Raw genomic sequence first — 17,219 nt, forward strand, 5'->3', positions numbered from 1 at the left:
GGATGAGAGGTTTAATGTTCCAGAAACGCGAGGAGTTAAATGCGAGGAGGTAAGCCTTACGTTTCGTCCTCGAAGCTAACTGCTTCAGCTTCTCCTTGTCAGCTAAGCGCGGCGGAAGAGCGCACTTCCTGTGCCATTTGACGTCACAATCGCTTGAACTTTAAAAATTAATTTAAAAAAAATTACTTATTGTATCGCAATTTTTTTCACCCATGATGTTCATACATGTTACTCTATCATATATAATAGAAAAATCGAAAACTTCCCTATTCAAGAAATTAACAATCTTAAAATTCAAATTTGTTTTTTACCTTTTGGCGATCTGGTGACTGGAATGCGATGCTCATGTACTCCTCGTTTGTAACATCATTTTGATTTTCTTCCTAGGACGAGATCAGCCACTTTCTGGAGGTGCTGAAAAGCCACAACGGGGAACCCATCGACGTAATGGAACCGCTCACACCCAGCATGTCTAACAACATATCCTCCTTGGTTTTCGGGACGAGATACGACTACAAGGATCCAGAGAGACTTCTGCTTGATCACAGCTTGGACGAGGTGTCCAGAATAGCGGGACAGACAGCTGTCCACATATTCTTTCCCTGGATCAAATACGTACCTTTTATTGTCAAGTTTTTTGAGTTTGAGAAAGCTCTCGCCGCAGCTAATTGCATGGAAAATGTTTACAGGTATTTATTTTTAAATGCTCATTCTTCTTGTATTGTTCGTAAAAAATAAGTTTATTTGATTTTCTCAAAATAAATAGGTAAAATAATGAATAAATAAATAAATATAAATAAATATATAAATATAAGTAAATAAATAAAATATTAATAAATAAATAAAATATTAATAAAAAATAAAATATTAATAAATAAATAAAATATTAATAAAAAAAATAAAATATTAATAAATAAATAAAATAATAAATAAATAAAAATTGCTAAAAAAAATAATAATAACAAATGAATTGATCAATCCTTAAAAACCCCGTTTACATGGAGGTTTTCTACTCTGGAAAAAAACTTGCTTCAAACCGCATTAGGGTAATTTCCCAGTTTTAAGTGGATCTTTCTTCCTACTTTCGACTATAGTTTTCGTTGGGATTTTATCCAGGAAGCCTGAAACGAGTTTGTTTAGTTGCTGGGAAAAATAGCTTTTTCAGGTTAAAGTTTGATCACGGAGAGAAGGCGGATGACCTTGAAACAAAAACATATTTGTATCATTTGTAATTGTTTGTTTGTTATTATTCTGTAATAGATAGGATTAGCGAGACCGTGGCTCTTACTATTCGGCGCTTTCTAGCAGATTCTACCTATTCCAATAACGATACAAAAGATATTGGGCTTCAAGGTCATCCGCCATCTCTCAGAGGTCAAGCTTCACACTCTCTTTTAACATGTGAACGATGAATTTTCCAACTCGTTTTGCTCGGAGCAGCAGGAGTGGGGACTTGAGAGGCAAGAAAGTCTCTGGTGTGAACGGGGCAATTAAGACTTTTTTGAGCTGAAATCAAAGGATAGTTCCCATCACATATGCATGCATCTTTTAAAATCAAACTTAAAGGAAGAAAATTCCTGAACGTAGCGGTTTTACCCAGTTTATACCTTAGAGCAGGAATTAAAATAGAGGGGTTAAGTCCAATTACTGGCTTAGCAAAAGCTGACTCAAAGACCCCAAGTCACGTGACTTAATAACGACGAATGGTTCGCACGTTTTGCGCGAAACAAGCGAAAGAAACCTGATTTCTTCCAATGCTTTGCTTTAAAATATGTAACGAGACTTGGGGTCTTGGTTTCATGAATGAAATGCTTCATTCCCTACATTTTATCTCTTCTCAATGGTTTATACAAATTTGAAGAAAAGGTAGTTCATATGCAAGTAGAAAAATGCAGTATAAAAAACTTTCCAAACAATATAAGCTATATTAAAATGTCATTTTGAATGTTTGAAGATGTTAAAAAAATTTGAAGTTATTTCTGTACAAAGCGAATAAAAACTCCATTTCCTACCTACATATTTTTAAATTAAAATATCGATTTCCTCAACGATGTCATGCATTTTTCATTATATTTGACCCCCCTCCCCCTTTTATCACACTTCAACTTATCTCTTCTTTCGTAACATGTCACGCTATATTTCAGGAACATATTCTTATTTAAAAAATGCTTAATGTCACACTTCTTCTTACGCATCCGTCATCCTTGTCACAAACTGTCCCAATTTCACGAATCCCCTCAAAATGAGACATCAGTTGTGGACGTCCTCTTAGCAATTTTATTCTTTTAAGGCTTAAATCGATGTTCGAAATTCAAAATACTCTAATTTTACTAATATCCATCGCGTTTTCTCTTTTTAGGAAGCAAATCCAAAAACACAAAGAAACTTTAGATCCGAAAAATCCGCGTGATTTTGTTGACAGCTATTTGATCGAAATGGAAGAAAGGCAGAAAAAAACTCCGGATACTTCATTCACAAGTAAGCGAAAAGACTAGGTTATAAGAAGTAAATATTTTGTTCATCTTTTACAAATCTGTGTAGTTTGAAAAACTAACTTTATACAGGGATGATTCTTTAGTTTAAACTTAATGGTACCAATAAAAACTGATTTCTCTTAACTGCGTGCCTGGTTGAAGTTCAATTAACGACTTTTAAGTATGCTCCAACTTTCCCCAAAGGCACAGGCAATTCACCCAGAGATGGAGTAAGTTTGGCGCATATTTTTTAAATTTTACGACAGGATTCCGTTAAAACATAAAATACAAAAGCCCCTCCGTTGCCCGTGGGTAATTATAGCCAAATATCTATGCCTTTAAGCTGCCAGTAGATTTTTATCTCAAAACCTTAAACAAAAAATGAATTAAAATATGTAGCTGAAACTGTGTCTACTAGCTTCGGTTATCCCTATCCTTCCAAAACTGACAAATTGTTTAAGTAAACAGTATTTCGAAAAATAACGAAATGACTGGAATCTCCAAAAATAAATCGTTGGGCAGTTATTTTAAGTAATTAATTAATTTGTTACGTGGTTGTTTGGTGAGAAACCGACACCCTTCGAACAACCAATGCATTCCCACCTAGAAACCTTACCTTTTGACGTAATAGATGGTAGAATAGTATAGTGCAGCTCAAAATTGATGGCACTCAACCTTAGACGAGTTCCAAAATCAGTTGAAAACAAGATAAGCATTGGTTGTTTTGAAAGAAGGTCCGAAAAAAAGTTTTTTCCCCAGAAGTGTTTGTGTGTTTACAATTAGAAATAAATTTCAATAAAAAACTGGTTTTTAACTCCCCGATAAGGTGCAGATTGTAGAAGTCTTGATGTGCTTATTGAGTTATTACTCTTCCCATTTCCTACGAATTCGTCTCTTCGATGAGCGCTAACAACGTTGAGCCATTACTTTACTTATAATTAGGCAAAGTTGAGCCAAAAGATCTCTATGAACGAGTGTCCCTTCGCAAATGACCTAATTGTGAGTGGTGCTTGAAGTGGCTTTGTGTATTTTTCACAAAGGGTTTGCCTGTCTTTCCTAAGTAGGGTACACCGGGGCACGTTTACGCAGAGCCCTTTTTCAAAAACGAGTTATAACTGGAGAGTCAACAGCCATACCAGATTTTGATGCTGCTCCCTAGCAAATATTCTCACAAGCTTTTGAGCGTCAGTCGAGCTTCGGTTTAAGCATGCACATAGAAAAGTCTGTTTTCTACCAAGCCTAGTAAATTTTGTGTTGAACGTTTTGAAGCTTATTGTGAAGGAATAATACTTTGTTAAAAACAAGTAATCATTTTCATCGGGGCACATTTATACGCACGTTCTTACTGTGTCTATACTACTCGGTCTTTCTTCTAAACGGGCCTCGGACGCTTTTTTCGCTCTGTACTGTTTCAAATCTTTAGTATTTTCAGGTTATTTAGTTTTGAAAATCACCATTTATTTTAAAAAAAGTAAAAAATTCATATCTTATAGCTTACAATCATAGAGTGTTGTCTTCATGATTGTTCTGCTGTAACTTTAAACACTATTCAGCCTGTAATACATTTTCTTTATTTTAAAGATCGTAAGACATTAAGTTCAAAATACTAACAGAACCACATTAGATGCCAAAATAATGAAAAGGCTTGTCGGTAATCCAAGTATTTTGACCAATACTCCTTCCACATCATCACATGTGCGCTACCCCAACTGAGACCATTTGAAAAAGAAAGACCAAAGCTTAAGAACCATTATTTTGAAATTCAGACAAAAAACGGAAATTTTGGCAGTGACCATTTTTGATTTTCCTATTTTTTTTATATGTCAAAGTAGGTCATAAGAAGTGAACATTCTGAAATTTTTAAACTTCCAAAAATTTTCTTTCGCTCGTTAAAAATTCCCAATGTTTGAGGTTTTGCAGCGCTTTTTTAGAAAAATTCTATAAGTCGCATTTCAGTGCGCTATAGCTCTTTACAGAAACACCACCTCACGGTGATGTTTATGTTTATTGGTTGTACTGTATCTAGTGATGATGACTTCGTAGTTATTTTGGTTGGGGATTGTTTTTTTCTTTAGATAAGGGGTCGCAAAGTATGGATTTTATCCGTTTTTGCGCAAGTTTAACCCGCGTTATTTCCCACCAAAAAAGTCACCCCCCCCCCCCCCGAAAAAAATGTGACATATATTGAAAGTTTATACTATGAAGAGAGTAAATAGCACAAAATTTGTTTGAGGTTTCATTTTTTTATGAGAAAAATGCCCTGATATTTTTCAAATTTTCAAAAATTGTGCTTTTTTGATCGCAATTAACTCAAAACAGCATCACCAGGAAAAAAAAACTTTTATATATTATGGTATCTGGCTATGTGTAAAACATCATGAAAAAGAAAACAGCATGGGATCTCTTCTTGTTTTCTAGAAAATAATTTTTTTTGTAGCACATTTTATGTGTTTTCTCGTGCGTAAAACGTGTGTCCAGGTATGTAGATTAGATCTGCTAAAACTTAAAGGATGTAGTAAGAATGTATATATGTGTGAATAGAGAGAGGAAAAGACTAGCACTACTTTATTTTTTTGATTTTTACAAATTGATTGTATTTTAATTGCAGGTAAATCGGAAAACGATTTATATATATATATATATATATATATATATATATATATATATATATATATATATATATATATATATATATATATATATATATATATATATATATATATATATATATATATATATATATATAATATGAAAAATCCTTTGCTAGGCCTTTTCCATATTAAGTTCTGTTCACTTATATGTCAGCGCGTATGAGTCACAGACATTATTTATTACACACTTAAATGCTTCTCATACCATATATGGCTATGTTCCAGGCTCAGATGAGATTCCCCTTAAAGTACCTACCAGACACTTTTTTTATTTTCGTCTTTTTTAAAAACTAGGGTAACAGGTGCGCTATAAGGACTTGAGCTCTCTTTTATTATTTTTGCTTTTAGCAATTCTCGAATTTGATTGTCAATTTCTTCCTGTTGTTTAGGGGACGTTTTATATGCCCTTAATGTCACCGGTAAGTCTGATGTTAACCTTACCCGTTGTGGTTCAATTCTAATAGTTCCAACATCATACTTATTTATCGAAAATATATCGTCATAATTTTGGAGCATTTCCTTCAGATCCGCATTTTCTCCGTTTTCCGATTCCCCGTTGATTGACTGACGTGAGCGTAGGCCTCCACCCCCCGCAATCCAACACGGAAACCTTAGAAAAAATGAAGAGAATAATTTTTTTCGCTTCTCCAAATTTTCTTTTTTTCTCCTTCTTGATTACTGGTGCTATTAATTGCCTTTTTTATGCTATTTTCAGTTCGATTTTCCTCAAAACATTTTTTCTTTTTAGTTTTGTTAACTTTTTTTCTACGCTTACTTTTCTTTAATTTAGTATTTTTATTTCCAGGATCATTATTTTCACCGTCCTTAACCTTGATTTCAGGCAAAATGTGCAAAGACAAATCATTTAGCGCGGATTCAAAAAAAGTGATCAGTTTTTTCCGATCCTGCATAACGACCCGTCTCATACAGTCAATGACTAAATGAAATCGAATGCAACGCTTTAAACCTAATATGGCATATGGTAAATCGGTGTCTAGAATAAAAAATTCCACCGGTCTAACGATATTACCAACTTTAAGGTGGAGCGTGCATGTTCGGTTAAGTGACAGAATTCCCTGGGTTTGCTTAACATTCACGATTGTTTTTTCTTCAATCGAGACATTTAATGTTTTTGCAATCACACTAGGAATAATGTTTAAGGTTGATCCTGTATCTAAATTTAAACAAATCTTTTGTAATAAACTCGAGTTTCTTTTATTTTTAGTGTACACTTCATTATATAATTTATTTTCATTATATAATTTCTTTTCACTTTTGTAGATTATTTCGCCTTCTATATACCCGGGAACTAGTAATTGTCATGCTTCATTTGAATTTTCCTCTCCTTCCCTAAATTGTTTATCCTTATTCAGGGACTCTAGTAATGGTTCAACCGTCGAGGTATTTGGTTTATTTATGCAGGTTTGTCCCCAATGATATGCGTTAATAATTCCTTGTCGTGCGCAGAATTTACAAGGATTAGGAGGTAGCTCCAGTGTATAATGTGTTGTTTGTTTTTTACGGGCGTTCTTTTCCTCGTTTTGGTTTAAAACACGACGTTTGTCCTGTGGTTGACTAAAATTATTTCGTGGAAAATTATTTCTACTTTGGTAAGCGTAATTGGGGTTTTGCCGAAAATTGTTTTGCATTTGGTTTCGCGGTACCCAGTTTTGATAAAATTGGGTAGGTCCCCTATAAGCACTTGGTTGTTGTGTCTTGGTCTTAAATTCATATTTTGACATTTCATGTGGTACCTCGTTAATTATCTTAGTGACCACTTGAAGCCATTCTGTGGGAGTTTGCGGGTCTTTAATTAGCAGAAAAGATTTAATTTGTTGCGGCAAGAGAGCCCTTCTAGAATATGTTTGTTACTGAGTTTTATTTTCCTCCCCAGTTCTACTTTTTCAGTGAAATAAGAGAATAATTCTTTGGCGTTTCCCGAGAATCTTAAGTTCTGGAAATCTGTGAAACTACTCATCGGGGTGAAATAATGTTCCTCAAAAATGTCTATTATCTCGCGAAAAGAAGTGCAACACAAACATTGATTAATATAGATTTTTAAGGCGGATCCGCGAATAAATTTCTGAAAATTTTTTAACTTCCATCACTATCTTTTTGGTCGAAAAAGCACCATACATACTGATCACGCCTCGTTAGTTTGGCTCAAAAATGTAAAAAATTTAAAAGGACGTTTGTTCCGATGGTCCTTGTTATTAAGCATGTATGACTATGATATTAGGTACACGAAAGGTACCATGAATTTTGAGGCTGATATGCTCTCTAGAGACATACCTAAAAGTAATCTAAAAGAGGAAGATGCAGTAACAGTTACTGGAACCCAAGCTTCACATCTACTGCAATTGGAGGAAATTAAAGAGGCTCAAGAAAATGACCCAGGAATAGTCCCTTCTAATAAAATTATTCAAAAATGGAAAACAAAGAATCAGAGCTAAAAGAAGAAAGAATGTGGACTACATATGTTGAGTTATGTAGAGAACTTACAAAAAAATTGAGCATTACATAATTTTACCTCAAACTACAATGTCATTTTAATTGTACTGTGTTTTTATTAGTAACTGTAGTGTTATTGTATATGTAATGTGTATAATGTTATAACATTTCAGATTGAAGAAAAAAAAGGGAAAGAGGTTGCAGATAATTTCCCGTCTTCATTTTTTCCCCCTATTCAATCCTGTCATATTCTTTGGGGGAGGGGGGATGTAATATGAAAAATCCTTTGCTAGGCCTTTTCCATATTAAGTTCTGTTCACTTATATGTCAGCGCGTATGAGTCACAGACATTATTTATTACACACTTAAATGCTTCTCATACCATATATGGCTATGTTCCAGGCTCAGATGAGATTCCCCTTAAAGTACCTACCAGACACTTTTTTTCCCTCCAGACTTAAGCCAGCCTCTGTCTGCGGTGCAAAGCCCAATAATATTTCGTTATTGCAATCTGCTCCTCCTATACAGATCACGTGAGATCACATGATCAAGGGATAATTATCTGTAATCTTTTAATGATATTCCCTATATAAAAATCGTGGCACAACTAAACAAGTTAGTTAGAAGAGAAGTTCCTGCTGTTATATTCCATGTAAAAATAAAGATGTGATTTGTGAATGTAGCTTTGTCCTCTTCCTACGTGGTGGATTATCACGGCACAACACTGCAACAAGATTCGTAATAGCGGTTCTCCAGCCGCTATTACGAATCGAGGCGGTTCTTACATATATATATATATATATATATATATATATATATATATATATATATATATATATATATATATATATATATATATATATATATATATATATATATATATATATATATATATATATATATATATATATAATATATCGTTTTATCGTATCAATCCCAAAATAATTCTTTCTTATTTATTTATATCCATAGCAATGGAAGAAATTTCATGAACAATATCTGTTTCACTTTCCTCTAAATGTCTATTTTTTTATGTTATCTTCAAATACCTCTAAAAGGCTGTCGGTTCTTGATTAATCAGTAGTATTTGCTTTTTTTTTTTTTTGCATTGTATTTCGGCTAAAAGCAGCTTGAATTTGACTTTTTGTCAGATATTGTTCGGTTGGAAAATTTTTATGTCTTCAATCATCTCTGTTCTCATTGCATGTTCTACTTGGTCGGGCGTTTGATTTCTCCCGGTTTTTTCACCATAAAGGAACTTTTCTTAAAGAAACTCTCTTTGTTTCATTGAAAATCGTGTACTTTTACGAGTTGGGAGAGCCAACCCCTCACATGAGATTGACAAAATGTTTTCTTCTTTGTTTTCTCCTTGTTGACTGGCAGATGCCTGACTAAGACCATCAGAAACAGAACTCTGAACTGGTATTTGAAGGTGACATAGAAAATAGACATTTAGAGGAAAGTGAAGCAGATATTATTCATGAAATTTCTTCCACTGCTAAGGACATAAATAAAAAAGAATTATTTTGGGATTGATACGATAAATCATATATATATATATATATATATATATATACACACATATGATATCGATTTATCGTTTTCTGATTTACCTGCAATTAAAATACCATCAATTTGTACAAAAAAATTATTTTCTAGAAAACAAGAAGAGATCCCTTGCTGTTTTCTTTTACATCATGTTTTACACATAGCCAGGTACCATAATATATAAAAGGTTTTTTTTTCCTAGTGATGTTGTTTTGAGTTAATTGCGATCAAAAAAGCACAATTTTTGATAATTTGAAAAATATCAGGGTATTTTTCTCCTAAAAAAAATTAAACCTCAAACAAATTTTGTGCCATTTACTCTCTTCATAGTATAAACTTTCAGTATATGTTACATTTTTTTCGGGGGGTGGCTTTTTGGGGGAAATAAAGCAGGTTCAACTTGCGCGAAAACGGATAAAATCCATACTTTGCGACCCCTTATCTGAAGAAAGCAACAACCCCCAACCAAAATACCTATGAAGTCATCATCACTAGATACAGTACAACCAATAAATATAAACATAACCGTGGGGTGGTGTTTCTGTAAAGAGCTAAAGCGCACTGAAATGCGACTTTTAGAATTTTTCTAAAAAAGCGCTGCAAAACCTCAAATAAGGATGCTCAGAATCCTAACTGATGCTCCGATAAAAGAAGTCCTCACACAAGAACAGTTAAAAGCTACAAAAAAAAAAAAAAAAAAAAGGGAGAAATTACTTTAAAACTTTCAAGTTTTTATTGAAGCATGAATAGAATACATCAAAGAAAAAAAGCATGAAACCAAAACCTGCGACAGGGGAAAAGTTAGTACACTCTGTAAAAAGAAAATTAATGAACGATTCTGTTTACGAAGATGAAAATTGTGTTTGCATGTATTGTTTGAACGCACACAACCAATCAAAAAAAGGACAAGACAGGTTTTCATGTCTTAGATGTCAAAACGCAGTCCCATGACAAGTAAGCGTAAAGAAATACTTTATTTTTGTTAGTAAAATTTAACAGTGATGAAGATGATTAAATAGTTTCTGTTGCTAATTAGCAATGTAAGTCCTATGATTTTAGGACTAGAAAATGTTCTTGAATTAATTATTTGAGATTTTCTTATTATTTTTAAAAGCGTTTTAAGAGAAATTAAATATTTAAAGTCGATCAAATATCTATTTCACTTACTCCTTTGCATCATTTTTAATATGCGTAAACGTGCCCCACGCGATGCGTTACGCAACCGACTTGAACTCAAAAAAACTTTTATTTTTACAGTTAAAAACACAAGCTGAGCAACAACTGAATATACAAATTTTGACTTCATTAACTGTTCCACAAAACCACAATGTCTAAAATTTCCTAGGTTCAAACATAAAAATTAGAAAATTCATTAGAAAAAATCCTCGTAAATGTGCCCCGGTCTACTCCATCGTATCTAATTTACTTTCCTAAGATTTAGACTTTCCTAAGTATCACATCTAATTTACAGGTAAAACGCTGATTGGCAGCGCTGGAGATCTCTTTGGTGCTGGCAGCGAAACTGTGCGGACGTCGATAGCGTGGTGCCTGTACACCATGGCTGGATATCCGGAAGTCCAGAAGAAGGTTCAGAAAGAAATTCTCGACGTTCTGGGACCAGACAGAAATCCAGAATTTTCTGATCAGAAGAACATGCCGTATACTCATTCTGTTCTCTTGGAAATATCCAGATGGAGAACAACAGTTCCCTTAAATATTTTGAGATAGTAAGTAATTAATTATGAGAAACCAACACATACTTTTGCAATTTACATTTGAAAGCATTAACTAAGTTGCATGAACCGGGAAAGTTTTTGAATAGATTAAAAACTATAAGCCTGTCACACCACAAGAAACTATTTCTACTACTTACTGAAGACAATATTTTGTGAAGATTGGATATTTATTGTACAGAGAAAAACACATTTTGTTTTCTCGCGGGTGTAAAAAGAACCAGCTGAAGAAAAGATTCGGTGAAGAAAAGCCGGTTATGGGAGAATTTACTGTATTGTTCAGTATTCTTTGCTTCAAAATTCATTTTGAGCATGTTTCGATAGCTTATTAAAACTTTTTTTGTAAATACAGTAAAACCCCGATTTTATGCTTCTTAAGGGATTGGGTTAAACAAACAAAAAATACGGGAAATACATAGAAAGTAAAAATAAAACAGATTAAAACTCATATGGGTGATTCTCCAAAAACCTGACATATTCCAATCACTTTTTTTTTTAAATAAAAATGCTTTAAAAAATCTGAAAAAAATTATATTTACTAGGGATACATCGATAAGCAAATTGGCCGATTACCTATTAATTGGCTGTTGATAATCAGTTGATTAATGATCGTAATGATTATTTTTAACGCTAACAATTTCTCCGTCACTTTTTCTCCCTTTCTTTTCTTTTTTTTTTTTCTTTTGACATAGTTAACATTTCATTTCTGGTAGACGATTTTTCTCTTTCCTAATTTTCCAAAAATAATTTTAAAATTTCATGTAATTTCTTTCAGCCACATTTCATATTAATTCGATTTCGACCCTGTCGGGATTTTGATTTGTCGGGATTTCGACCCTGTCGGGACTCTGGCTTGTCGGGATTTCGACCCCGTCGGGATTCTGGCTTGTCGAGATTTCGGCTGTCGGGATTCTGGCTTGTCGGTATTTCGGCTGTCAGGATTACGTCCGGATTCTGTGTAATACGAGGTGCGGCTAGAAAAAAACCGAACTAGCACAGGTGAAACAATAAAACGAATGCAATAAGGCTGAAAGTCACCTGGCCTGTCACGTGACTCTTGCTCCGCCTACTGCTTGAGTTTCATCTGCTTCCTGCACTCAGTCTGCCCGTGGCGTCTGTTCTAAGTAGTTGACGTTTTGTCTGTGCGTCGGAAAAATGTTGAGTGTACAGAAAGAACAGCGTGTTAACATCAAATTTCTTTTCAAACTTGGAAAATCTGCAAGTGAAACGTTTGTAATGTTGCAACAAGTTTACGGCGATGGTTGTTTATCGCGAACACAAGTGTTTGAGTGGTTTAAACGATTTAAAGATGGCCGCGAAGACACAAGTGATGACGCTCGCACTGGCAGACCATTGTCAGCAAAAACTGATGCAAACATTGAAAAAATCGGTAAACTTGTTCGAGAAGATCGCCGTTTAACAATCAGAGCAATGTCTGAGTTGACAGGAATTGACAAGGAAAGTGTTAGGCAGATTCTTCATGAAAGTTTCAATGCCCCAGCTCACAATGCGTTGTCAGTGAAGACGTTTTTAGCCAATCACAACATTCCCATCTTAGACCATCCACCCTACTCACCTGATTTGGCCCCCTGTGATTTTTTTCTTTTCCCTAAAGTCAAGTCAGCTTTGAAAGGAACTAGATTTGAGAGTGTTGAAGCAGTAAAAGAAAAAGCGACGGAAGTAATTTATGGACTTACCGAAAATGATCTGCAGCATTGCTATGAACAGTGGAAAATTCGTATGGAGCGGTGTATAGACCGAGGAGGAGAGTACATTGAAGGAGATAACATCAAGTTTTAAATAATGGAAAATAAAATCTTTTTATAGCATCAGTTCGGTTTTTTTCTAGCCACACCTCGTATAGTACTTTACATTAAATTTGTAGAGTGTTGATGATACACAATTTTTAAATGATTTAAATACATTTGAGAAACGAATGGGCATTTGCCAAAAAAAGTGACGTTCTGGTAATGCAAAAATTTTTGTAGGAAAACATAAATGAGTTATCGTTTTCATAAGAATGGACTAACATCGGAAAAGTTATTTCTAACTATATTTTTAAAAAAAGAAAAAAAATCCAGGTCAAACAATCTTTGTGTTAAGCTATTGCGACATAATTTTGTAAGGATTTTGGAGAATCACCCATATGTCTTGACAGACTTTTTCTTTTTCTTTTTTTTTTTTTTTAACGTATTTAACTAAAGCAACAACAGTTTATTTATTTATCATTTTAAAATTACATGTTCTAGTCATTTATATCAACTTGTTTCAAGGAATCTCTATGGAATAACTGATCATCAATGGAATAATTTCTCATCTACGAACAATTGGCCTGTAGCCTCGCTTTGAAAGAGCATGTCTTCTTATTTTCATGTCAGAGGCATCTGTGGCACTCTGCATTGTCTATGCCCCCCCCCCACAAAAAAAACTATCTTAGGCAGGAGCAATATCAGTTTTGCATTTCTTTGCAATTGCATTCGGTGTTATTCTTATTTAAAACAACGTACGGAAACATAAAGTGTAAAGCAAAATGTCTTCTGTGTCAGTTAGAATTATGGGAGTCTTGCCTCAGCCTACAATAATTTTTCTTGATTTCAGTTCAATATTTTGCTTCAAACTTTTTTTTCACTTGTTTTAGTAGCTTTAAAAACCTTTTGCTAATATATCGTCGCCTGAGAGCAACAGTAAGTTATCTTAGGGTTACTTCTGGGATTGGTTATCTTACTGTTGCTCTGAGGCGACGATATATGTTCGATTGAACAACTAAGTGTTTCTTTTTCCCTTTCAGCACATTGGCAGATACAAGTGTGTGTGGACACAATATCCCGAAGAATACCATTGTCTTAGCAAATTTTTGGGCCGTTCACCACGATCCAAATAATTGGGAAAATCCTGATAAGTTTGAGCCAGAGAGGTTTTTATCAACGGACGGAAAATCCATCGTTAAGTCCATTCATTTGATGCCATTTTCTGTCGGTATGTTTCCAATTCTTATATATTTAAGAAGCTTTAACCCTTTCATACCAAGCGACCGGTATACCAAACATGAACTTTAAACAGCTGCTAATCATTTATTAATTATTAAATTTCTCGACTTTTTTCGTAGTAAATTCTTTACATTCTGCGTATTATTCTCTGTGCAAGAATTTCATCGTTTTGGGATTGACAACATTAAGAAATAGTTATTGGGACTAGAACATTTTCTCAACTACGAATTCTCGTCGCAAATGCGAGGTTTTTTCCCTTGATTTAAAAAAATATATATAATCTTTTATTAATCATTTCAATTGTTTATATTATGTTTTATTATTGTTTAGAAAATAATTTACAATGAAGTTTGTTTGATTGTTTCATCGTTTTTTTTTAAATCTGAAATATGCATTTCAAAAATATATATTCTGATTATTCGACGTATCATAACTCTTTAAATTGTTTTCCTACAAACTTGAAATTTTGTCTATAAGATACTTTTTACCATAGTACACTCTGTCTACCAAATCAAAACATTTTTGGCTAAGTATTTTATAATTCGTCTGAAAGGGTTCCACATAACGAAAGTATATATAGTTCAGTTCTGAAAGTTGAAACCTAGAAAGTGTTTATTTTTTCTCGGGGAGTTCAATGAAAGAGTTAAGTATTATTAATGTGGAATTGATTTGATTAATTCCACCATAACACTGACGAGGTATTGTGAGGGACGAGGTCGAGGTACAACTGAGCAACAAAGTTTGATTGCATTCACAAAATGATTTCTAAAATGACACAGTAACAACAAACGCATCCCATTAGAAATAAAATATCTGTGTAATTTTTATTGATAGTCGGTTTTGAACATGAGAGCTGTCATTCGCGTTCTCACGTTTATGTTGATTATCAATTTAAATAATAATAATAATAATAATAATTGAACTCTGTAAAAGCCGCTTCTTTACGAGCACAGTGTTAATGCATGGAAAACAAAGTTTCTGCGTCATTGCATTATTTAATTTTAGAAAACACATCTGTGGGGAATATTCTCCAAAATGAAGGATGTTAAGTCAAGATTGAGGAATCGTGTATCTAAAACTAATCTGGGGAATTGCTCTCTCTTTGAATCTCTTTGAATTGCTTCACCACACATAAAAGTAAATATTGACAGATTAGCAAAAGAGAAAAAAATGTCGCGTTTCTCTTTAAACAAAAAAAAAAAAAAAAAAAAACCTTTTGATAATTTCGATTTAGTTTTGTGTTTTATAACAAGCTTCAGTAATTTTTCAATTTATGTTTCGTTATTTCAATTACATTATGAACGGAATGTCGATTTTCTCTGTAATTTTAAAACTAAATGAAAACTTATTTTAAAATTATATAATCTGATCATTGCAGCCACAAGTCTTTCCACAATAAAAATTTAGCCCTTTAATAAAATAAGGTTGAAGACCACTATAACTGAATGACATCTCAGAGCGATCAGTCTTCAATGGCAACTGAAATGAAGGAGCCTCCAAGTCGTAAACGTCGAAAGGTTAAATTTCTAGTTCTAATATTGCATATTCGGATAACGAATATTTTATTATCATTTCCCTAAGTTACCGCCCTATAGGCCAGGTCCTAAGGACTGGCCTATAGGGCAATAACCACCAGCTCAGTCATCCGAGGACGAAATGACTGAGCTGGCGGTGTATTTTATGAATATTTTATTCCTTATGAATAACGATTTTTTTTTCTTTGATTTTAGGTAAAAGAGTATGTCCAGGTGAAACATTTGCCAACATGGAACTATTTCTTTACTTCGTATCCATCTTTCAAAAATTTGATGTAGTTTTCCCAGATGGATTCAAACCGACATTTGTAGGTCAGGTTACCCTTACTTGCCGGCCAGAAGACCATAAAATTTCATTCATTGCCAAGAGTTGAGCTCATGAGAGCTCACTCTTTTTGGAATTGAAGCCAGTCAAGAGTCCACGAGAAGAAGTCTTCGCAACTCCGCTGTACTCCAGAAAAAGCGCATTCATCAGTTCACGAAGACACAAGTTCATAACTGCGGCATTACTTTAAAGAAACGAAATCGTGATTCAGCTGAGAAGATATCTGGTTAAGAGTGTAGAGGCGGGAAATATTGGCGTTTGGCGTCTTTTTTACATTCCAACACGGCAGCAACAGAAAACTATTGTTCATGTCGCCGGAACTTTGTTCATCGTGATTTATTTTTTTACTTTTTTTACATCTTGATGGAATTTGCAATGTATTTGTGAGGGATTTGATACATTTATTTGTCGAATTATTTTACAATTCAATAACCTTTACTATTATTCAATGGCTTGTTTTATTTAGACGGTGGATTTTTTACATTCTAATAGTATTTTTAATACGTTTTTAATAGACTTTTTTCTGGTGATTAATTTATATCTTGATAGAATACTTAATGATTTTTTAACAGAATAATTTATTTATTTAGCAAACATTTACATTTCAATGAAACTTTTAATTTTGCCTGAGAACTTTTTTTATTTATTAAATGTGTTTGAACAGGTTTTTTTTTTTTTTTTTAATTTCTTTCAAATTAAACCTTTTCTGAATCCTAAAAGTTCATTAGAAAGCTTTTTTAAAAAAGGTATAGTATCGTCAAATGAATTGTTTTTACGTAACGATGATCAAACGGGAGCAAATACAAAGGTTGCTATACAATTGCGGAATATCGCCAAACTTGGAAACGATGAATCCATTATATCGTCAATTTTCCAATGTTCTACACTTCAGTCAACAACCGAACAATTGTTTCTTGAATAGATAGTTAACTTCTTGACTGTGGTTTGAATTGCATTGTAACATATTCTTATACACTGCAAAATAAATCGCAACTTATCATCACCACTTATGTGGTTTCTGATCTCTCCATATGAAAACAATGTTTGATGTGCTTGTTTTTCTATTCAACAGGCAGTTGTAGGGAAAATACAGGGTGTTCATAAAATCTTGCACTGATTAAAAAAAAAAAATACTTCAGATTTAAACTTAGTCAATTTTTTATTTGACACTACATTTATATACACTTCTACGAGTGCACATTTCGTAGTTCTGAGAAGATTTATATCTACTACATACGAGATGGTTAATTGAATCAACTTTTCGAAAAAGTTGCCTGTCAACTAGTTGACCGGCGTTTTTCGTTGTCTTCACACGAGGCGACTTAGTTGAATCAACTTTTTTTGTAATAAGACGAATTTTTTCGAGCAGCAGCTGCACAACGCTGTTAAACCTGAATCTAGTCGTTGAGTCAAATAGTTTACTCGTATGTAGAACGAACGTTTTGCGATGTCTCGATGAAATGAATCAGCTAAAAAGTTGAATCAACTCATCGGGATGGGAATGGTAGTGGCAAA

At 33.6% G+C, this 17,219-nt stretch overlaps 1 protein-coding gene across 1 annotated transcript in view; it reads left to right on the top strand.

The window, feature by feature from the left end:
• Positions 1–16,759, top strand: part of LOC129220640 (uncharacterized) — an 83,522-nt gene extending 66,763 nt beyond the window's left edge. Inside the window, exons 12-16 of the mRNA XM_054855068.1 lie at positions 388–689; positions 2,360–2,478; positions 10,596–10,851; positions 13,646–13,833; positions 15,575–16,759. Coding sequence (XP_054711043.1) covers positions 388–689; positions 2,360–2,478; positions 10,596–10,851; positions 13,646–13,833; positions 15,575–15,753 — 1,044 coding nt within the window. The 3' untranslated portion in view covers positions 15,754–16,759. The remainder of the gene's footprint in view (positions 1–387; positions 690–2,359; positions 2,479–10,595; positions 10,852–13,645; positions 13,834–15,574) is intronic.
• The last annotated feature ends 460 nt before the right edge of the window (positions 16,760–17,219 follow it).

Source organism: Uloborus diversus, chromosome 4 (genome assembly GCF_026930045.1).
Source record: "Uloborus diversus isolate 005 chromosome 4, Udiv.v.3.1, whole genome shotgun sequence".
In the NCBI taxonomy this organism is placed as follows: Eukaryota; Metazoa; Arthropoda; class Arachnida; order Araneae; family Uloboridae; genus Uloborus; species Uloborus diversus.